General features: G+C 48.8%; 1 protein-coding gene across 1 annotated transcript in view; it reads left to right on the top strand.

The window, feature by feature from the left end:
- The first annotated feature begins 21,255 nt into the window (after positions 1-21,255).
- GALNT9 (polypeptide N-acetylgalactosaminyltransferase 9) overlaps positions 21,256-24,754 on the top strand; it is a 796,816-nt gene continuing 793,317 nt past the window's right edge. Inside the window, exon 1 of the mRNA XM_078667888.1 lies at positions 21,256-21,505. Coding sequence (XP_078524014.1) covers positions 21,265-21,505 — 241 coding nt within the window. The 5' untranslated portion in view covers positions 21,256-21,264. The remainder of the gene's footprint in view (positions 21,506-24,754) is intronic.

The raw sequence follows: 24,754 nt of genomic DNA, 5'->3' as shown, positions 1-24,754 counted from the left end.
ACTTACCATCTTCTCCAATCCCGCATTGCATCGCGTCTCCTCTCTCCTCTCCATACAGAAAGCAGGTAGCCTCCCTCCCTTCCCCTAAGCCAATCACAATGCTGCAATGGCAGCATTGTAATTTTCTAGGACGCTACCCCACAGGTGTCTATGGGAAGGCCCTTTTCTCTATGTAGGCTGTATGCAGCCTACATTGAGAATATGCAGAGTGTGTATGACTTGTTTGGTCGTCCCTGGGGCCGACCAAACAGCCAGCGCACTCAGAGTGGGCAAGCCACTCCTCCCCTGCCTGGAGTAGGAACGCCCACCCACCCGCACCCAACTAAACCCTGCCTTCTGCTTTCTCACAGTGCGAGAAGCAGAAACATAAAATGTTATTTAAAATACCATCTTATGTTTCTGCTTCTTGCACTGCGAGAAAGCAGTGGGACGATGCTCTCTGCCCGCGTGGAGGAGCCACCCCTGGCGTCCAACCCCCTCGGCTCATCGATGAACGCCAGGTCACACAGAAGGTGATTGCAGCCTCCCCTCCAGCGACACAGGACAGTGGCAGAACTCAGCAAGACTGGCCAGGTTGAAATGTGGGTGGTCCTTGTTGTTGGCGGTGTTCATGCCCCTGGCAGGGCTCTCTGCAGTCGGGAGGGTTTGCTGCTAAGTGTGGAGGGAAGCAGGGTCTGGGCAAGACACTCCGCAAGTGCGACTCCGGTGAGCTCTACAGCTTCTGAGATCGAATCGGACTCCGTGCAGGAACCCACATGGCTCTGGGCACTTCAGGCAACCACAGGAGGGTTTTGGGTGGTCCCTAATCTTCATTTAGAGGCCTCATAGCATGGTGACAGAGGCTCCGGTTATCCCATTGCAAGTAGGCTCAGTGGCTGGTGGGGTGGCACAGATAACAGCAGGATATAGTTTGGGCCCAGCACAGAGCTCTTTTAGAAAGCGCCCAGTGCGGCTGCCATTTTAGCCACCCAGTGAGAGTTAGCTATTGCTGGATCCAGACTAGGATTATTGGAGGGTCTAGATTGCTGAGTTAACACAGGATGCATATAGTAGGGTTTAATCAGGATAGAGACTGTAGTGGTAGTTAATGCAGGCTCTGGGCTGTTGTGTTGAATTAATATTGATTGTGTAAGTATTTACATAGTAATGTTAATGTGTAATCCCGGATGTACAGTTAATGCATATCCAGATTGTAGGGTTGGGTAACACAGGGTCCAGAATGCGGAATTAAAGCAGGATCAAGACTTTAAAGTTAGTGCAAGTTTCATGGTTTATGATTAACACAGGCTCTAGACGGTAGCTTTTGTAAATGCAGTATCCAGACTATAGGACTAGTTAATGCAGGGTCCAGAGTGTAGGATTGATGCAGAATCCAGACTTTAAAGTTAACACATGATCCAAATTGTAGGGTTCGTTCATTCATGCTAGACCCAGATAAGGATACACAGAGGATACAGACTGTAGAGTTAACACAGGATGCATACCCTAGGGTTACATCCGGGTACAGATTGTAGGATTAACACTGGATGCATACCGTAGGGTTACATCGGGGTACAGACTGTAGGGTTAACACTGGATGCATACCGTAGGGATACATCGGGGTACAGACTGTAAGGTTAAAATGGGATGCATACCGGAGGGTTACATTGGGGTACAGACTGTAGGTTTAACATGGGATGCATACCGGAGGGTTAAATCTGGGCACAGACTGTAGGGTTAACACGGGATGCATATCGTAGGGTTACATTGGGGTACAGACTGTAGGGTTAACACGGGATGCCTACCGTAGGGTTACATCAGGGTACAACACAGGATGCTTACCGTAGGGTTACATCAGGGTACAGACGTAGAGTTAACACAGGATGCATACCATAGGGTTACATCAGGGTACAGACTGTAGGGTTAACACAGGATGCATACCATAGGGTTACATCAGGGTACAGACTGTAGGGTTAACACAGGATGCATACCATAGGGTTACATCAGGGTACAGACTGTAGGGTTGATTAATGCAGGATCCACGGCTCAATGGAGGATCCAGTCTGTCCTGTTAAGATAGATTCAGAATTTAAGGGTTACTGTTGGACCTGGTCCTTTCTGCAGGGTTACCCCCAAACTATTTGCCTTTACTCTCCACTTTTTGCTGACATTTTGTTTTGCAGGCATTAGGACTCTGTGCACTTTACCCCCACTAACTAGCGCTAAAGTGTTTGTGCTCCCTTCTCTAAACATGGTAGAATTGGCTGATACCCAATTAGAATATTTAATTTACTTGTACGTACCTAGTACATTGGCACTACATGTGCCCTGGGCCTGTAAATTAAATGGTACTGGTGGGCCTGCAGCTCTGATTGTGCCACTCACTTAAGTAGCCATTTAAATGCCTTAGGCCTGCCATTGCACACCATGTGTGCAGATTTCAAACTGCAAATCCGACCTGGCAAGATAAACCCTTTGTCAGGCCCGAACCTTCATTTTTTATACATAAAAGCCACCCTCAGGGTAGGCCCCACACAGCCAATTGGTCAGGGAGTAGTGCATTTAAAAATTGGGACATATAATTTAAAAATTTAGATGCCCTGGTAGTGAAAACTTATTTGTTTTTGTCTACTGTAAGGCCTACCTCTCCCTTAGTACATGAGCATAAACTGCAATTTTCAAATGGGTACAGGTAACAAGTTCATGTTTGGAATCTTTAAATTATAAGGAAAAAAATCCTCTCACGGTAAAGTCAGGTTTTAAATTACAATTTTGAAAATGAAATTTTTAGAAAGTTTGACTTTTCCTTTACATTTAGCCAGGGCCACTGGAATTATATGGCAGGAGAGGGACAAATTATGTGGCTGGGTTGAGTAAATTATGCTCACAATAAAAGGCAAATTATGTGGCATTTTGTTGCACATTTTGGGATAGTAATAATTAGTTTGTCATTTTTAAAATTGTTAACACTGTCTAGACATCAGTTGCAACTCATTAGTACCAAGTTAACACCCAAACACAGCAATAAGCTATAGAAAGGTGACCAGTCAATCTTTACGAATGGCCTTCCACTGAGCTGCAACACATGGCACTATGTTTTAGTAATTTTTGAACCAGTTGAGCTAGAAACAATTTTTTTTGTTAAAAGCTGCAGATTATGCATTAGATGATAGATTGTGTGGCAAATGCAACAAATCTAAACCTATGCAAAAATCGCTGCGGCCACACAATCCCATAATTATATTGACTCTGCCTATAGCCTGCCCCTGGGTCACATGACTGGGTGTAGCTAACAGTTAGGAACTTTGTATTCCTCCTAAACATTCCCGCACAATAGAGAACTTAGGTGTGCTTGGATAGGCTGTCACTGGCAGGATGGGAGGGTGGAACTGGGCATAGCCCTGCTTATGCTTAAATAGGCTTTGTCCTGCCTCCTCATAAAGGGCTACATACCCCTTGCAGTTAGCATGGAGCCAGGACATGGAATGCAAGATGCCTGGGAATTTAAAAGGAAAACTTCTAGAAGCTTCTCTCAATTCAAAGGCAAAACTGGGTATAAATACTGGCCCTCAAACAATAAACCTGTCAGCACACTTCTGGACGTGCGGATACTCTACCAGAAAGAAGGACTGCTGTGCTGCTGAAAAGGACTGCAGCTCTTCTGGACTGCAGGCATGCTGGACTACTGCCTTGCTGAACAGCTGTCTTGCTGTGCTGACCTCCTGCCTAAGAACTCTCACTAGACGGGCAGACGAGGAGCGCAGCACCCTGGCGGGGAAGTACCAGGTAAATTTAGCCTGCAGCGATCTGGGTCCAAGCCCGTGAAGGGCCTTAAAAACAAGGCAGAGTGATTTAAATCGTATTCTCCGTCTGAGGGGAAATCAGTGAAGTTCGACCAAGGCCGCGGAGGCTGACGTTATTCTAGGCCATCCCAGGGCCATTCTGGCTGCCGCAGACAGGACTCTTTGAAGCCTATCAAGCAGAGAACTGGGAGACTCGAGCAAAAGTGCGTTACAATAATCAAGTCTACTCAGGATGGTGCATCTGGCCACCAGAGCCCAAGCAGAGGAAGGAAGAAGTGGCATAATCTTACGAAGAGACCTAATCAGGGCAAAGCTGGAGGATACAGTTTTTGCAACCTGGGCCTCCATAGTCAACTTGCTGTCCAGCATAACCCCTAGGTTACGCACTGTTTTAACAGGAGAAACCTTAGTGGCTATTTCAGGGGGCCAGAGATTAACCGGAAAAGGGTGTGGAATCTTGCTCCCTGCATAGAAGGGATTCAGAAAAGGGGGTGGTGATGAACAGAGTGTCTGAATTAAGCAGACCACTCTTACCCAGTCCAAAGATCAGGGCTTGATCCATCACCGTTATTTAGCTCACTGCCCCATCCCAGCTCAGAACCTGGCTATATGCAAATTAGTCGGTCCCTGGCCCAGTGCATCATGGGAACAGGGCAGACCAAACTACCAAGCCAATTCTTCATCAGACACTCTGTTCATCACCACCCCCTTTTCTGAATCCCAGCATAGAAGAGCAGTTCCGTTTTGCCAGCGTTAAATTGCAGGGAATTAACCTGCAGCCAGCCAGCAAAATCCCGAAAACACTCATGGAAGGTCTCAACCGATATTGAATCCTCCCCCTCAAAGGAGAGGATCAGTTGAGTGTCATCTGCATAATTAATCATATTAATCTTATATGAATTAATCAGGGAGACCAGAGGTTTTAAATAAAGATTAAACAAGATAGGGCTATTTGCCGAGCCTTGAGGAACCCCGTGTGTTACTGGGGAGAACGCAGATTGAAAAGGGGGGAGAGCCACAGCCTGCTGTCTGTCCTCAAGAAAGGAGCGAAACCACCGCAGGGCACAGCCCCTCACCCCAGCCTCCTGCAATCTATGCAGGAGGATCTAATGGTTTACCATATAAAATGCGGCAGACAGGTCGAGTAAGATCAAAGTGGTTGTCTGACCCCTGTCTGCACGCATTAGAAGCTCATCCATAGCCATAACCAGGGCTGTCTCTGTCCCGTGTGTAGGGCGGAAGCCAAATTGCAAATCCTCCAGCAGCTGGTGTTGCTCCAAATCTTCGGGGTCCAGCAGAGGGTCGCTATAGGTATACAACGGGTGCCGAGCGTCGAGGGCGGTGTGCCAATTACGCTTCCACCCCCCTCCTGTGACCCATGGTGTGAATTCATCACACTATAAAAGTGCAGAAACCGAAAATTCGGAAGCCTCCTAAACCAGGAGTTATTAGAAAGACAGTTTTTCTTTCTAATTTTCTTGCACTTTTTTCACTATTTAATTTTCACTTTCACGTCCCTAGGTAAGGGTGGGCCTTAGAGAGTCCATACCGCCAGGGTTTATCCACACCAAGTCCTGAAGAATGCCAGGTAAATTTACACCGTTTCGTGGCTGAAACATGTCGACTGACTTAGGAAATTACCACTTAAATAATTGTGGACATATTTCCTACACATGATTTTATTTATAAGTCCTTAGTGATCCTAATAAAATTAATTTTGATACACTACAGACTTCTTTTTAACCTCGCATCACTCACTTAATATTCTTTGCACAGCACTGTCCTTACCCACCAACCCGCTCCGCAGTAGATCTGGCGTTGTAGCACACAAAAGGGACGCTAGGTCCCTTTTGTGGGGCCCGATGATGAAGCATGTCATCACTAGGTGGTGAGTGAGGGCTTTCTTAAAAAACGCCTTAAGTGAAGTCGTTTGTTTGCTCCATACCGGTGGTCTCTAACTACCTTGGAATACTCTTGTTTTGTTTACTGGCTCCAAATGTTTAGACAGTAAACAACTGACTCTACTGTGTAGGAGAGTAGGGTCTGCTATCCTATGGTCACCCCAAATTTTTGCTTTTTGCTTCACTGGTTTATGACTTAATGTGGCTGTGGGCCTGCTAATCAGACCCACAGCCTGCTGTTCTCTCTCTAAATTAATGCCAATGCACTCTAGGTGCATTACAAATTGGAACTGGTTCACCTTATAGGCCCCTGTAACAGTGTACCCAGGGTACCCAGGGCATAGGTGTTTCCAAGGCCTACCAGGGGATGCAGCACGTATTGTGCCACCCCTGGCCTGGCCTCCATATTTGACACAACTGGCTGATCACTCAGCTGGGGTAAGTCGGTGTAATCACCCCTTACTTAGGTATAGTATGCCTGTACCTAACCTAAAATGGACACATATGTTCCTATCAGCCACTCCTATGGAAGGCCTCAGCAATCCTGGAGGCAGAGTGCTTGGAAATATGTGAGATGGTGCTCTGGCATGAGCTGAGCCTGTCTGCAGCTTTCGGAACCAAGTCCTTTAGCTGTTCCATGATAATACTATACCATATACTCTTAAGTGCATTATGAACCTCGCGGTTAAATGCTAGCTTTGGTTTGGCTTTATCAAAACATGTCGAGTAAGGTGTCATACGAATTGGAATACTACCCCCTCGCCAGTTCTGGCGACGGGGGTAGCATTCCACCCTTCTAGAGGGACACGACATGTACCTAGCCTGAACCCCGGTTAAAGTTAAACATGAGCCTTAGCATCACAAAATGGATGCTGCCACCACAGACACAAGTCTGACCTCCTGCTGCTGGGAGTCCTTCCAGCGAGGGAGGCTTGGACAAAGGGTTTCCTGCCTTGGGAGGTGCTAGCACCACCCCAGACAGGATTTTGTGTATTGGGTAGGACAGGGCTGAATAGAATCAGACATGCCTGGGGCACACAAGGTGTCCCGGTGCATATGCCAGTTCAAACCGGTGCTGGGGCTCTCCAGCCCCAGTCTTGGCGCGAAGCTGGACAAAGGAAAGGGGGTGTAACCACCCCCTTCCTGGTCCCACCCAGAGGAGGGACCTAGCAGGTAATCCGGCCCCTAGATTTGGAATAAGAGTAGGAGCTGTGTCCCAAGACTTCAGATCATCCTGAACTCGACTTGAAACTAAAAAGAAAACTGGACTTCGACATTCTGCTGCACAGAAGACTGAAGAGAATCTCCCTTGTGGCCAAGGAGTGACCACCCTGTGAATACAGGCACCAACCAGGAACTCGACATCTGCTTTTCCGCCGCCTCCTGCCGGAGCCCGAGCCCAGAGCCCAACGAGACCCAGACTCCCAGACATCTCAGAGCCCGATCCACAGTCCCTGCAAAGAAGAGACCCGTGGAGGCACAGAGAGACGTGGGACCGGCCATCTCGAAAGACCCCCGAGAAGCTGACTGCGCAGCACCTGAGGCACCCTCAATGCTATGCTTTGGGGTTTGAAAAGCGCCATCACCGAGCAGCATTGGCACCGAAGATCAGCCCCCAGCATCTCCACGATCTGCGTGGGGCCCTTTTGCACTTGGCCACTCGACACGCCATCCCGGCCACTTGCCATGTGGCTAGCGGCCATCTTGGCAACGAAATCTACAAACTATACTGCTGGTCTGGTTGCTCCAGACTGGCCCTTGCTCCCCTGAAAAGGAGCACCTGCTCTGACCTTGCTGGTCTGAGTACTAAGCTTTTTTCACTTCCTGCGTGGCTTGCATTAGCCAAGGCCTGTTTGTTCCAATCAAGTTGCCGACACTGCCATCAGCTAGAGCCTTTGTGGGACAGCTTGTGATCGACTCCTGGACGTCCTTGACCTCTTCGTGTCCACGTGACTGCGGAGACAAGCTGCACCTCTTCACCTGTTTGCACCCGACATCGCCTGGTTCCATCCTGGTTCCACGGTAGTCACTGGCTAGTGACTTTGAACATTGTCCCCTCTGTTTTCTGGTCTTCACATCTTCAGATCCATCCTTGGATCCACCGGAACTCTCCTCGACGACCCGCCTACAGCATCTTCATCTCCAGGCACCATCGACCTGCGTGACACGACTTGGCACCTGTGCACCCACTTCCTGTGGGTGAGGTAACTCAGAAACGCCGGTGTTCCTACACTGGTACATACCTCTAGTGCCTAGCTCTAAAGTTTCGTCCCTCTAGGTCCATCGGAAGGTTCCTTAACACTAACTTTGTAACTTTTACGCACCATTGACTTAACATTGGTGCATGCGTGCACTTTAAGCACTGCACCCGAGTCCCGCGGGCCTTTCCCGACTTCTTCACTGTTAGTCCCGAACAGCTCCAGCGATTCCCCAGGCCCTAGGCTGATTTCCTTTCCCATTGGTGGTTCTTATACCACTATTTTAGTATATGGTTTAAGTGGCCCCTAGGGCTCATCCATATTGTGCAACTTTTGTGTATTTAAACTGTGTTTTGTTTTAACGCATTTGCTTCTGTGCTCATAAAGAGTATAGGGGATATTTTGTAGTAAATAAAAATATATATTTTCAATATATATCTGTGTGGTGCCCTTTCATTTGGTATTCAAGGGGATTGTATATGGTAAAACAGCTTGCTTCACATGCCTTTACAGAGTTTAGCCTAAGACTGCTTTGTCCACGCTACTAGGATAGCTGGTCTATAAGGTTGACTTACAACCAATCATCATAAGGGTTGCTTGGCATGGTACAAGGTGATCACTAGAACTAGTGAGCATCATATACCAGGCCAACTTCTCACATACGTTCAACAATCTTTGCCGGAAAAGAAAGCAACGAGATTGGTCTATAATTCTTAGAGCAATCTGAATCCAGCGAAGGTTTTTTCAACTGCAGGGATATCACCGCCTGCTTCCATCGGCCGGGCACAATGCCACTGGGCAAGGACTGGTTACAGATCTGGCGATGGGCAGGAAATATTTCTACCTCATACTCCTTCCAGATCTTATGCGGGACCGGGTCCATAGGTGAGCCGGAGGAGATGTTCCACGCCAGCCTCCTGAAGTCCTCCTCCCCTAAAGGAGGAAACTCCGATAGTTGCTCCCCGGGGCTAATGTTCCTGCCGAAGGAGATCCGGTCCATCAGTACTTGGGAGCAGCTGAGCCCAGGGGGAGCCTTGAGATCCATGATAATAACCTCAATTTTTTCCCTGAAGAACTTGGCCAGGTTCTCACAGAGTTCCTGCGAGGGGGGTGTCGCATTCTTGGAGCAGTCCGGGCTAGTAAGGCTATTGAGAATATTAAAAATGCTCCGAGAGCTGTTTGAAGCATTGCAGATTGAAGAGCAGAAATACTCTGCTTTGACGTTGTGGATCAGGGTTTTATACTCAGCCAATTTAGACTTCCAAAACAGCCTGTCTGAGTCATCATATCGCCGTCGCCATTTCCTCTTTGCCTGTTTACAAGCTAGTTTGGAGGATTTCAGAGTATCGTTAAACCAAGGGGCCGAGGCTCTGCTTTTGCTTCTAAGCTTTTTTAACGGGGCATGGAAATCTAACGTGTTGGTAATCCTAAGGCACAGCTCAGCGAAGTTTTCATCAACCTGTTTATCCAGGGAGAAGCAATCTCCGACCTTGAACACTGAATCTGACCCTCGTAGCCATGCCAGGGCCTTCCGTTCCCTGCACAGAACCTCAGTAGTAGGGCACGCCAGTCGGGTTCTGTCAGTGTTGATGGTAACATAAAATTTAATTAAGAAATGGTCGGTCCAGATCATCGGTAGTGTGGTCCCCATGTGCAACAACTGAGGGCCGGAGAAGAGAAGGTCAAGGCAGTGACCATCCTTGTGAGTAGCACCCACCACCTGCTGAGAAAGGCCCAGGTCCTCACACGAGTGGAGAAGATTGGGAGCCCTACATCTAGGGGGCCGTTGGGCCAGAGATTAAAATCCCCTAGGATTAACAGTTTATTGTGGGAAGCTGCCATGATCGTAAAGGTTGTTAGCAGGGATTGTTGTTGTAGAGCCGTAAAGGCCCCAGGAGGTCTATAGCAAATGATCCCAGTGACGATAAGGCCAGAGGCATTCTTTATCGCCAAGCCCAGTAGCTCCACACCGTCAACTGAGTCCATCTCAATGGTCCCAACTAGCCAGGGGGCCCTGTAGATAATCCCCACCCCACCCCCCCTTCCAATAGATCTAGGGAGATGAAGGATTTTACAGTCTGGCGGACAGGACCAACCAGGTTCAATCTCGCAGTCAGAGCGAGTCCAAGTTTCAGTCATATATAGTGTAGGGTCAATGCAGGGTCCAGACTTTAGGGTTAATAGAGGATCCAAACAGTATGGTTAGGTAATTCAGGATATAAGCAGCGGGAGTTAATTAATGCAAAGTCTAGACTGTAGTGTTAGTAAATGCATAATACACAGTTTAGGATTAATGCGGGACCCAGACTGTAGGGTTGTTTAATGTATTATATACAGTGTAGGGTCAATCAGGGATCCAGATTAGAGTGTTAGTTAATGCTTAATAAACTGTGTAGCGTCAATGCAGGATCCAGACTGTACTGTTAGGTAAGTATAACAAACAGTGTAGGGTCAATGCAGGATCCCAACTATGGTGTTGGTTGGTGTATTATATACAGTGAGGGGTCAATGCAGGATCCAGACTCTAGTGCTAGTTAATGCACAATAAACAGTGTAGGGTTATTTCAGGATCAAGACTGTTGGGTTGGTTAATGTGATATATACAGTGTAGGGTCAATGCAGGATCCAGATTGTAGTGTTAGCTAATGCATAATAAATAGTGCAGTGTTAATGCAGGATCCAGACTGTAGGGTTAGGTAAGTATAACAAACACTGTAGGGTTAATGCAGGATCCCAACTATAGTGTTGGTTGGTGTATTATATACAGTGAGGGGTCAATGCAGGATCCAGACTGTAGGGTTAGTTAATGCATTATATACAACGTAGGGTCAATGCAGGATCCAGACTGTACTGTTAGGTAAGTATAACAAACAGTGTAGGGTCAATGCAGGATCCCAACTATGGTGTTGGTTAGTGTATTATATACAGTGAGGGGTTAATGCAGGATCCAGACTCTAGTGCTAGTTAATGCACAATAAACAATGTAGGGTTATTTCAGGATCAAGACTGTTGGGTTGGTTAATGTGATATATACAGTGTAGGGTCAATGCAGGATCCAGATTGTAGTGTTATCTAATGCTTAATAAATAGTGCAGTGTTAATGCAGGATCCAGACTGTAGGGTTAGTTAATGCATTATATACAACGTAGGGTCAATGCAGGGTCCTCATTGTAGTGTTATCTAATGCTTAATAAATAGTGCAGTGTTAATGCAGGATCCAGACTGTAGGGTTAGTTAATGCATTATATACAACGTAGGGTCAATGCAGGGTCCTCATTGTAGTGTTATCTAATGCTTAATAAATAGTGCAGTGTTAATGCAGGATCCAGACTGTAGGGTTAGTTAATGCATTATATACAATGTAGGGTCAATGCAGGGTCCTCATTGTAGTGTTATCTAATGCTTAATAAATAGTGCAGTGTTAATGCAGGATCCAGACTGTAGGGTTAGTTAATGCATTATATACAATGTAGGGTCAATGCAGGGTCCTCATTGTAGTGTTATCTAATGCTTAATAAATAGTGCAGTGTTAATGCAGGATCCAGACTGTAGGGTTAGTTAATGCATTATATACAACGTAGGGTCAATGCAGGGTCCTCATTGTAGTGTTATCTAATGCTTAATAAATAGTGCAGTGTTAATGCAGGATCCAGACTGTAGGGTTAGTTAATGCATTATATACAATGTAGGGTCAATGCAGGGTCCTCATTGTAGTGTTATCTAATGCTTAATAAATAGTGCAGTGTTAATGCAGGATCCAGACTGTAGGGTTAGTTAATGCATTATATACAATGTAGGGTCAATGCAGGGTCCTCATTGTAGTGTTATCTAATGCTTAATAAATAGTGCAGTGTTAATGCAGGATCCAGACTGTAGGGTTAGTTAATGCATTATATACAGTGTAGGGTCAATGCAGGGTCCTCATTGTAGTGTTATCTAATGCTTAATAAATAGTGCAGTGTTAATGCAGGATCCAGACTGTAGGGTTAGTTAATGCATTATATACAACGTAGGGTCAATGCAGGGTCCTCATTGTAGTGTTATCTAATGCTTAATAAATAGTGCAGTGTTAATGCAGGATCCAGACTGTAGGGTTAGTTAATGCATTATATACAACGTAGGGTCAATGCAGGGTCCTCATTGTAGTGTTATCTAATGCTTAATAAATAGTGCAGTGTTAATGCAGGATCCAGACTGTAGGGTTAGTTAATGCATTATATACAATGTAGGGTCAATGCAGGGTCCTCATTGTAGTGTTATCTAATGCTTAATAAATAGTGCAGTGTTAATGCAGGATCCAGACTGTAGGGTTAGTTAATGCATTATATACAATGTAGGGTCAATGCAGGGTCCTCATTGTAGTGTTATCTAATGCTTAATAAATAGTGCAGTGTTAATGCAGGATCCAGACTGTAGGGTTAGTTAATGTATTATATACAGTGTAGGGTCAATGCAGGGTCCTCATTGTAGTGTTATCTAATGCTTAATAAATAGTGCAGTGTTAATGCAGGATCCAGACTGTAGGGTTAGTTAATGCATTATATACAATGTAGGGTCAATGCAGGGTCCTCATTGTAGTGTTATCTAATGCTTAATAAATAGTGCAGTGTTAATGCAGGATCCAGACTGTAGGGTTAGTTAATGTATTATATACAGTGTAGGGTCAATGCAGGGTCCTCATTGTAGTGTTATCTAATGCTTAATAAATAGTGCAGTGTTAATGCAGGATCCAGACTGTAGGGTTAGTTAATGTATTATATACAACGTAGGGTCAATGCAGGATCCAGACTGCACTGTTAATGTAGATTCAAGACTGTAGGGTTATCTAATGCCGTATCCAGACAACATCATTAATGGAAGATCTATACTTTAGGTTAATGCGGAACCCAGGATGTACAGTTAGTTAATGCGGGATCCAGAATGCAGGGTTTGTGCAGGATTCCAAACTGTAGAAGGATGCATCTGAAGGGTTAAACCAGAATTTGGGGCAATAGAAAGATCCAGACCCAAGGCTTGCTGCTGGGTACAGAGAGAAGGTGTGGGGCAGTGTACAAGAAGAATGGTGTGTGCCGGATCCAGGCTATAGGGTTACTGTAAATACAGGGCAATGGGGTTAATGCAGCATCCAGCCCTTTAGAGTTAATGAAAGATACACTTGGTGCGAAGAGTGCAAGGTCCTGGCTATAGGAATAAGGAAGGATTCTGGTCTGTAGTATTAATATAGGTGTCTTGGACTGTAGTGTTCATGCGGTATCCTGGCCTGTAGGGTTAACACAAAGTTCTTGTCTGTACCGTTAATGCAGGGACTGGTCTGTAAGAAACCCTGGCCTATAACATTATCACAGGTTCTTCACCTGTAGTGTTAATGCAAGGTCTGCGTTTTGTTAATGCGGGATACTGGTCTGTAACGTTAATGAAGAATACTGTTCTGTGATGTATTCTAGTCGGTAGCCTTACTGCAGGATCCTTATCTAAAGCATGAAAGTATGGTTCTGGTCTCGAACGTCAATACAGGGTTCTGGTCTGCAGCATTAACGCAGAGCCCTGCTTCAGGCAAGACCCAGGACACTGCCCCTATGGTTATCGCAGGGCCCAGTCAATATGGTTATCACGGGCCCCAGTCCCTAGGCAGACCACATCCTGTATGGTTATTACAGGGCCCAGTCCCTAGGCAGACCACAGCCCCTATGGTAACCCTAGGCAAAGCACTACGCTACGCTTGCGTAGTTTGCGAAGTTTGCTCAACTTCGCACTACGCGAACTGCACGTAGCACAGTGCAAACACGCATAGCGTAGCGTAGTGCAGCAGTCATTTTTTGCTTGCTCGCGGTCTTCAACGTCAAGTTGGCGACCGCGAGCAAGCAAAATGACATCCCAGCAAGACTTTTTCCTCGTTCGCGATAAGCAACATCAAGTTGCCAATCGCGAGTGTGGAAAATAAACCTCCAGGCCAGATTCTGAATGCAGGGAGGTCGGGTTTCTCATTGCGAGTGGTCGCGTATGCTCGCGACCGCTCGTGATGAGAAACTACCAGTCCACTTTGAGACAGCTGCCACTCGATTAAAACTCTACTCGAGCTGCAGAAAACTACAGCTCGCACTGTGCAAGATGCCGTTTTCAATGATTGCACAGTGCCGGATGCTTGTCCGCACTGTGCAATCATTGAAAACGACATCTTGCACAGTGCGAACAGGGTACTACGCAGTTCGCGTAGTGCTACGCGTAGCTCGCGTAGTGCACTTCGAGTAGCTTCGCGTAGCTACACGTAGCGCTACTTCGCGAACTACGCCCAGGGTTACCCTATGGTTATCACAGGGCCCAGCCCCTACGGTTATCACAGGGCCCAGTCCCTAGGCAGATTACACAGCCCCTATGGTTATCACAAGGCCCAGTCCCTAGGTAGAGTCCAACTCCTATGGTTATCACAGGACCCAGTCAATGTGGTTATCACAGGGCCCAGTCCCTATGCAGACCCCAGCCTCTATGGTTATCACAGGGCCCAGTCCCTAGGCAGACCACAGTCCCTATGGTTATCACAGAGCCCAGTCCCTAGGCAGATCACAGTCCCTATGGTTATCACAGGGCCCAGTCCCTAGGCATACCCAAGCTCCTATGGTTATCGCATGGCCCAGCCCCCATGGTTATCGCAGGGCCCTGTCAATATGGTTATCACAGGGCCAGTCCCTAGGCAGACCACATCCTGTATGGTTATCACAGGGCCCAGTCCCTAGGCAGACCACAGTCCCTATGGTTATCACAGCGCCCAGTCCTTAGGCAGACCACAGCCCCTATGGTTATCACAGGACCCAGTCAATATGGTTATCACAGGGCCCAGTCCCTATGCAGACCCCAGCATCTATGGTTATCACAGGGCCCAGTCCCTAGGCAGATCACAGTCCCTATGGTTATCACAAGGCCCAGTCCCTAGGCATACCCAAGCTCCTATGGTTATCGCATGGCCCAGCCCCCATGGTTATCGCAGGGCCCTGTCAATATGGTTATCACAGGGCCAGTCCCTAGGCAGACCACATCCTGTATGGTTATCACAGGGCCCAGTCCCTAGGCAGACCACAGTCCCTATGGTTATCACAGCGCCCAGTCCTTAGGCAGACCACAGCCCCTATGGTTATCACAGGGCCCAGCTCCTATGGTTATCACAGGGCACAGTCCCTATGCAGACCACAGCCTCTATGGTGATCACAGGGCCCAGTATCTAGGCAGACCACAGCATGTATGGTTATCACAGGGCCCAGCCCCTAGGCAGACCCCAGCTCCTATGGTTATCGCAGGGCCCAGCCCCTATGGTTATCGCAGGGCCCAGTCAATATGGTTATCATGGCGTCCAGTCCCTAGGCAGACCACATCCTGTATGGTTATCACAGAACCAGGCCCTAGGCAGACCACCGCCCCTATGGTTATCACAGGGCCCAGCCCCTATGGTTATCGCAGGGCCTAGTCCCTATGCAGACCCAAGCCTCCATGGTTATCACAGGGCTCAGTCCCTAGGCAAACCACCGACCCCATGGTTATCACAGGGCCCAGTCCCTAGGCAGACCACAGCCCCTACGGTTATCACAGGGCCCAGTCCCTAGGCAGACCACAGCCCCTATGGTTATCACAGGGCCCAGGCCCTAGGCAGACCACATCCCATATGGTTATCACAGGGCCCAGTCCCTAGGCAGCCCAGAGCCCCTATGGTTATCACAGGGCCCAGTCCCTAGGCAGACCAGAGCCCCTATGGTTATCACAGGGCTCAGTCCCTAGGCAGACCCCAACTCCTATGGTTATCACAGGACCCAGTCAATATGGTTATCACGGGGCCCAGTCCCCATACAGACCCCAGCCTCTATGGTTATCACAGGGCCCAGTGCCTAGGCAGATCACAGCCCCTATGGTTATCACAGGGCCCAGTCCCACGCCAGATCCCATCTCCTATGGTTATCGCAGGGCCCAGCCCAATGGTTATCGCAGGGCCCAGTCAATATGGTTATCACAAGGCCCAGTCCCTCGCGCATGACCAGCCCCATATGATTATCACAGGGCCCGGTCCCTATGATTATCGCAGGACCCAGTCCCTCACTCAGGACCAACCACTATGATTATCGCAGGGCCCAGTCCCTAGGCATTTACTAGCCCCCATTGTTATCGCTGGGCCTAGCCCCTATGGTTATTACATGGCCCAGTCCATAGGCAGACGTATCCCTATGTTTATCGCAGGGCCCTGCCCCTATGGTTATCAGAGGGCCCCGTCCCTAGACAGACCCCAGCCCCTACGGTTATCGCAGGACCCAGTCTCTATGGTTATTGCAGGGCCCATGGTCCAGTACCCAGGGCAGTGCCCAGCTACTAGGGTTATTATCACATGCCTCCGTTTCTATGGCAGAAATCGGACCCTAGGGTTTTCGGAGGGCCCAGCCCTTAGGGATATCGCAAGGCCCGCTCTCCAGCGCAGCCCTTGCCCCTAGTGTTCTCATAGGGATCAGCCTCAAGGGTTATCGCAGGGCCCAGTCCCTACGGTTATCATCAGCCTCAGCCTCTATGGTAGACCCCGCTGTCTAGGGATATCGCAGGGTCCAGTCCATATAGCTGGGTTAGGCTCCTAGGTTTCTCACAGGACCCGGTCCCTAGCACGCGGACCAGACCCTAGAGGTATCGCAGAACCCAGTGCCTAGTCCCTAGGGCACTAGCAGGACCCGGCCTCCAGGGTTATCGCACGGCCAGTCCCTAGCGCCGCACACAACCCCTAAGGTTATTGCAGGGACGCTCATCTGAATAGGGGAGTGGTCGTGCACACGTCACTCCGCTCTGCGTTGGGCGTTTCATTGCTGGCAGAGACAACATCCACACACGGCCGGTGCACACGGAGCGGGCTCTCTGGGCACCGGGAGACGAAACACTCTTACCGGGGACCTGCAACCGAGCCCACCCCCACCCGAGCCAGCCTGGCAAAGAAGGAAGGGTGTGGAACGAGCGGGCTTCCGTCCCCGGGCGAGGGGCACCCGTAGCCCCCTAGCAAGGAGAGCGCTCAGGGCAGCCCTGGACAGGCGGCTGGGGATGCTGGAGGGAGCTGCCGACTGTTGTGAGAGGCAGCCTCGGAGCAGCGCCCGGTCCCTCACCCTTGAGAAGAGGACGGCGTGGAGGGTAAAGGGCGAGGGAGAAGGAGACCGACACTCCCATCACGCATGTGAGCTGCAATTTTCAGGGACTGTGATAGGCGCCCCTGGAAGGGACAGCTGCCTCGGACCTATCCCTTTCTAAACTGAACCAGGCACTGCTGGAAGAGAGCAGCTCTCACTACAGATTGAGGGCACCCGGCAGTAACGGAGGTGCTGCCAGGAGAGACAGGTTCCGCGGACCCCCCTGTAAGGGCACGTGATTGAACTCTGCCAGTATTAGGACCTGGCGTAGGTGTTCTGAAAGATACGGCTCGTCCTCTGGGACTGCACTTCACACAAGATGCTAAGGGACAGCTCTCCCTACCCTCTGAATGCCTCTGAAATGCAGCGACTTGAAGCAGGAGATTCACTAATCAGGTGCTGGGACATATGCTGTTGAAAGGAGGAGTCTCTTAGAACCACCAACAAAAGCATCTGTCGGTGCGGGATACTACAGAGGAAGTGCCACATGCAGGTCTCAGAAACAGAGCAGACTCTTTGTGGAACTGCGAGGATTGGGTATTCGTCTAGTGCTGCTGAAAGGAGGAGTCGAAAATCTTTCAGCACACCTAACAAGAGTACTCGTGGACATAGGTTCATCAAAGACCTGCTACACTTAGTCCCCGCGTGCCTATGAACTGGAGGGGCCTAAAAGGCGAGTCGAGGCTGCACAAAACAAATACTGGAATATGTTCTACTGAAAATATGTTCTAAGAAGGCCCCGTGAGTCAAAAGTGCCTTCTAGAACCGGGCACAGGGAGAAGTTTCTGGATGGGATAACTCCTAATGCTGAACCAACCCGTCTCTCTTCTGAGACTGCAAGGATGCTGAATCAACTTGTCTCTTTTCTGAAACTGCAGGGACTGGGTACTGGAGCCAACACACGTTTGGTGCTGTAACTAACCCTCCCCGTCTATTGTCCCCTCCCTCGGCCCCTCCTCATTTTCCCTGGCCCCTCCTTCTAAGTTTGTGTCTGCCCAGATCAGATGCTTAATGGTTGACTGCTTAGAGCGATACCCAGGGTGTAACTCCGAAGCACGACATCACAATCACTCTGGTGTTGAAGAGGCAGCCCCACTCCCCCAGCCCACAGAGAGAGAGAGAATCACAGGGCGCAGTGCTGCTGAAGGGACAGCCCCCATTGCCGCCCACAGTGAGGGCTTCAAGCCGCGCAGTGGAAAGAGGCTCCAAGCGCCGCTCATATTTCAGGTGCAGCTCAAAGGCACTGACCGTCTAGTGCTGGAGGGGCGGCTCCAAGCGCCGCTCGAGATAAAGAGAATCGTGGCATCGAAGGGACAGCTCCGAGCGCTGATCATTGAGAGAGAAACAGAGAATTGTGGTGCTGAAGGGACAGCTCCGAGCGCTGATCAGAGAGAGAGCGAAAGGGATGCGTGGTGCTGAAGGGACAGCTCCACACGCCGCTCAGAAAGCTTGCATAAAACATGTGGTGCTGAACGGACAGCTCCCAGCACTGATCTGAGAAGCAAACAGAGAATTGTGGTGCTGAAGGGACAGTTCCAATCCCGGATCTGAGAGGGAAGCAGAGAATGGTGGTGCTGAAGGGACAGCTCCCAGCACTGATCTGAGAGGCAAGCAGAGAATCGTGGTGCTGAAGGGACAGCTCCAAGCACAGATCTGAGATACATACAGAGAATAGTGGTGCTGAAGGGACAGCTCCAAGCTCGGATTTGAGAGACATACAGAGAATTGTGGTGCTGAAGGGACAGCTCCAAGCACTGATCTGGGAGGCCTACAGAGAATTGTGGTGCTGAAGGGACAGCTCCAAGCACTGATCTGAGAGGCAAGCAGAAAATTGCGGTGCTGAAGGGACAGCTCCATGTGGTGCTCGGCAGAGGGTTTTAGGGGGGAGAGATGCTGAAGGGACTGCTCCGAAAGCTTCTCCGGGAGCTAGCCAGAGGGCGATGTGGTGTTGAAGGGACAGCTCCCGCGCTGGTCGGACAGAGGCTATAGGGAGGCGTGTTGCTGAAGGCACAGCCTCATTAGCCGCTAGTGCCTTGACCCTGCCTTGACCCTGCAAGCGACAGGCTACAGGTCGTTGTGGACTGAAGGGACAGCTCCACGTGCTGATCAGAAAGGAATAAAGAGACAGGGAGTTCTGGTGCTGAAGGAACAGTACCCATCCGTGTTAGACTGAGCCCCGCACACCGTTGTGGTGCTGAAGGGAGAGCTCCAGGCTCCTATTGCACTTGCTGCGGAAAGGTGTGCGTCTATAACAACAAACTGCCCCCTTGAGAAGTCGAGGATCACACGGCTCTTTCCTGGCGACACTGGGTGCCTCACTCTGAAAAATGTCCAGGTGAAAGTTGCGATATATAAATGGCACTATTTACACGGGCTGCCCTGGAATAATGTTTCCTTCACCACTCCTGTCCCCTTCTCACACCCTCAAAGATTCCTAATTTGATTTAGACGCGTGGAGAGGGTAGGAAGGGTCGGTCTCCGTTGTCAGCAGAACATAGAGACTTTAAAGTGCCACGGTAAACTGAACCCGCTTTAGGCGCCTTCTGCCTGAAAAGGGATGCTTGACTAGCGCATCATCATCATGATGGAAGAAGCTGATGGCTATATCTCTGAGTCTGCTATCAATTGATAACTGATTGATGTACTGAGAGAACAGCCTCTTCGATTGGCCCCTCATTCACGCGTTAGGAAGCAGGGGGGCTGATTTAATTGCCACTTTCCAATTACGGGGCAGAAGAGGACAGACCCTGTCTCCTCGTCTATCCCCTCCCGGCCCGTAGAGAGAGTCACGGACTGCGCTCGTGCAGGGAGTCGGGGACAGACGTTGCCACCATGTTCGCTCTCCGTCTCCTTTTACAAAAGCAGGGCACGAAGCGGCTTTGTTCCGATAACAAAAGCCCTTTTCGCTGGCTCCGCGCGCTGCCCCCTTTCTAGGAACAGAGGGTGGGAAGCCAGCTGGTGTGGTGACTGAGCGGTTCTGCCAGACGAATAGGGTAAGCCACAAATAATATCTGGCCCCGTAGCACTCTGTACTGAGCAAGCATCTCGAGAGCGCGGAAGGGACATTCCACAGCCCACCCCCTGCAGGAATGAGTGGTGCATGCACCGGACAGTGAAGGCGCCCATCCTCGGCCCCTGACACCGCTGCATGGAGCAGACAATGAACATTTCAGAGACAGTGCGCACTCATCCCCGCCCCTTATAAGCCCTGCACGGAGCAGGCATTGGACATTTAGGAAGGGGCAGCTCGCACCTCAACCCCGCTACTTGGCAGCCCTGCATGGAACAAGCACAGAGCATTTAAGAAAGGACAGACCCTTCTCCAACTCACTCCTCCCACCCACGACTCGCCCCACCCCTGGGAAGACCTGCAGGGAACAGGTACCGAACATTTAAGACAAGACAACCCGCACTCATTACAGCCCCTTGGAAGCCCTGCGTGGAGCAGGGATTGAGAAGTGCGACGGCCCGCAGTCCTGCCTCTTTGAAGAAGCCTGCAGTAAACCCAGAGAGGGGAACCTGCCCCCCATCTCTACCCCTGGTGGATACAATGATTGACTTGTGCATTGATTGACTAGCGCGTTCTATTGTGATAACATCTCCCAAAAGGCACTGCTCCCGGAAATAATTACTCTCCACGAAAGAAAACAAAAAAAGAGGCCACGCCGCTGTAAACACACAGGGCTCCCTGCAGCTCTTCTTTTCCGAATGCCAGGGCGACACGCAGCTGGAACGCTTTTGGGACAGGTCGCATTCCCCGTCGTAAGGGAACCTCTGCAGGATGAAAGGTTGAGTCAGCCATTTCTGGATTCGAATTAGCGAGTTTACAAACATACCGCTGCAGCTGTTTACCAACCTTCTGAGACATCTTACATCGTAACGCCACCGCGGACATCTAACTCCTGTCGTTTCTTGCCAGCCCCGTTTCACCCTCCTCTGGCATTGGTCCTGGCAATACATACCTACCCCCTGAGGTCCCTGGCGCGTCCACCCGTGGCCCTGGGAGCCTTCATCCTTCACTCGTGGTCCTGGGAGTTGTCTCTTTCATCAGTCACCCCATTGGCAGCCCCTCACCCCCATACCCCCATCAGAACTCCTGGTAGCCTTCACCGTTCAAACGTGCTCCTGGAAGCCTCTCTTTGCACCCACCCTGTTGGCAGCCCACCGCCCCACCCGAGGTCCTGGGAGCCGGTGTCGATGCTCCCGCGAGACGGCGGCTCCTTGATGCCCCGTGCCCCCGGCTCCCATGGCGGTGGCCCGGAAGATCAAAACCTTGCTGACCGTGAACATCCTGGTCTTCGTGGGGATCATCCTGTTCTCGGTGTACTGCCGCATCCAGGACCGCTCCCAGGAGCTGGTGCAGATCGTCCGGAGCTCGGACCGCCGCGTGCGCAGCCGCAACGCCAAGGTGGGCCCGCTCATTGACCGCGAGTCCATCCTGCAGCGGCTGGACCACCTGGAGGAGGTGGTCTACAACCAGCTCAACGGTGAGTGCCTTGACCCTACACGTTACGTCACTGTCCAGTCCCTAATGCCTTAGTAGTGATTTTCAGCGTATCCTGCCACCCATGTTCCCAATTTTGTGTAATAAGGGTCATTTTATTAAGTTGCACAAGATCACACATGTCGTTCCTATGGGGGCGCTGGTATTAACTTCATATCTATTGGTTCTGCAGCCACAGGTTCACAGTGAGACCGAATCCTGCTGGCCCTCTGAACTTGGTTGAAAGGTGAATAGGAGTAGGGCCAGGGGCCATGGGCTAGGGTCCATGTGTGCTCTCTGACTGGACACCAGTGGCGCTGTGGCCTAGTGCTTTGAAGATACAGAGTACTGAAGCGTTTAACCTCGACATTAAAATAAAGCACTACTGTGATAAAACGCTGTAACAGTTGTCACCATTGTTAAAGTGAGCGCATTCATTAAAATTACCTGACACCTGCCATCCTTCACTATATCACAGCACAGATTGTCCTGTTGTCCACCCTCCCACAAAAAACACCTCTCAACTGACCCTGTGGGTAAACAACCTTTACAACGCAACTTTTACCACGCAGTGCCTTTACAACGCAACTTTTACAACGCAAACCATTACAACGTATTGCGCTGTGGGGCGCTGTAGGATAGGGAATAGGTTTAATGTACTATCCAACACCTTCCCTACTATCCAAGGGGACTGGAGTTGGAATAGTAAATTAAACAATTCACTATCCAGCACCTAAAAGCACTATGCGTTGTAATGGTATGCGTTGTAAAAACCACGTTGTAAAAGCATGCGATGTAAAAGCATACGTAGTAATGTCATACATCCGACCCTGCGTGCCCAATGCTCTCAAAAGTACTCACATGTGACTCGTAAGTGCGTTATAAGAATCTAGAATATAAAAGTAACATCTCGGTATAGCTAGCAAAGTCATAGTCCAGAGGCCAAATTATGAATGAGCAGGGAGACATGTCTACCTTCTTTTGCACACTTCACAGTGGGTTCAAGCCAACCACAGGGCACGGAGGAGAGTCTGCTCTACTGGAAAGGCTAACTCTCTAGCCAACTATCTCAGGAACACTAGAAGGCGCAGAAGAAAGCATTGCACACCCCGTGGCACCCGCTAGGGCTTTCAGAGAGTGGTAGAACACAACTCATTCGCTCCCGGAATCAAGTTTCAAAGCATGTGTAGCTTTTTGCATGCGGTGTTGTTTACAAACTTATGTACAGCATGAAAAGACATACACAAGATGTATGTAGCTACGTATATGTATGTACATATGTATGTATATAGGGTATTTCTAGCGAGAACCTAGCCAGAAGCAGTAGAGCGCTGTACATTGTCAAACACAAGCTTGGAGCCAGTGAGATTAAGCTGGGCTGTAGGAGGTTAATGCACTGTGACGTAGTGTTCCTTAAAGAGGCGAGTTTTCAAGATCAGATCAGAGTCTTCTTTACATAGCGCCCACTGCCTGCAGAATCAGGGGCCGATGCGCTGGTTCGGGAAGATTTATGTAATCAGATTTTACGTGATCTATGTCATCTTCTCATGTTGTCGAGTTTTACATCACATGATGTGATTTGTTGGCTATGATGACACAAAGTTTCAGACAATTTGCATATTGTGTTTAATTTCTATGAGGAAAGGTGTCAAGGTTGTGGTATAATATATGGGATAAAGTACCCACTGTCATACATTATAAGGATATTATGGGTCACAGAGAGTGATATCGATGAATGAGACCAAAGGCAGAGTTCCTTTACAAGGTCATGGAACTCTGAGGTAACTTGCCATATCCTTTTAATATACAGATGAGGGTATTTTATTCCTTATAATTCAGGGCCACACAATAACCATTCCCACAAACTGCTCACATCTTTGGTGTCTTGCTCTTTCAGAGGAAAGAGAGAGTATATTTTCAGAAATGAAGGATGAAAGCGCTAGCTTTATCTTGAAATTGAACACACCAAAAAACATTACTTATATGTTGCGTTTAAACATAATAGACAGAGCTTCAAATCGGGGAAAAAAAATGCTGGGTCCCAGAATGTGTAGCAACATGTAAAGCTCCTATGTTTCCTATAATGACCTATCACTTGCATTAAATAAACACGTTGCCATAAATATCTCCTTTCTGCTGACCATTGTTCATACATTTTGTTTTTTTTAAAACAGAAGAAGGAAAATCCATTTCTCATTTTTCGTTATTTAACCAACCTCTGTCATGCTGTGTGACCTGCCTTTCACCTTGGATGCTGCTTATGGCTGCAGCCATTATGACATCACAACTCAGCTGTAATAGCCTATTACAGTTGAACAGCTATGTCATTTCGTTATTACAGGCAGCGAGAGTCATTACAGCTCGCCTGTTACAAGAAAATGAAAGAAAGGCTTTTATAAAGGGATTCTAGGCCACCATGCAATATAGATAATTAAAACACATCGAATTTATAGTTTCAGAAGCCTCGTCCTAAAGGTGCTGCAAACCTCCCTTTTAATCTGGCCGGACTCTCCACAGGAGCCAGAGATTGTGAAGCATTCCTAGCTGGCTACAAAGGTAGACCGGGTGGTTTCAGCACCTGCTGTGCAGAGATAGTAGTAACACACTGCTAATTACATCAGAACTGCAGTATAAAGGTCTATACAAAAAACAACTATATCATTATCTGTGTTTGAATATCCAAAGGGCCTGCTCACTAAACTTCAGTTTGGCACAATGAGTGCTGTTGAGTTTGGTAACAATATAAGATGATGTAAGCACCAAAAATGAAATTGTTGTTGTGTGAGGCATATTATTGATCAATGATATAGTCTTAAAATACAGATTATTGCAATTCATAGGATTACAGTCTTCGAGGGTACAGCTGTGTGAAAAGTTGGGCAGTAGTCGCTAATAGCCCGCTGTACGACTCAGCCAAACTGGAGGCTCAGAAGAACAGTAGCTCTCACTCGGTTTTGTGGCAGGGACATGTGGCCGACAGAGACATGGGGTCCTATTTCTTGACTGTATCCACAGGTAGGAATTTCTAGTATAAAGGGAAACTTGCGCTCTGCTGTGTAACTGGCTATCAGGTCTACATGCGTTCAAGTGCTATGGTGCTAACAGGCAAAGGGTGACCCTAACAACCCCTCAACTAGTGTTTGGAACTCAAAACCTGTACAACATTTACCGAGGACCTGTACACACATAAAATCACAACATATAATATGTAAATATCACGAGCATATGAACAGAAGGAAGAAACTCGCCACGT

The sequence above is a fragment of the Lissotriton helveticus genome, chromosome 11 (assembly GCF_964261635.1).
Source record: "Lissotriton helveticus chromosome 11, aLisHel1.1, whole genome shotgun sequence".
In the NCBI taxonomy this organism is placed as follows: Eukaryota; Metazoa; Chordata; class Amphibia; order Caudata; family Salamandridae; genus Lissotriton; species Lissotriton helveticus.
This window is presented reverse-complemented; position numbering and strand designations above follow the sequence as displayed.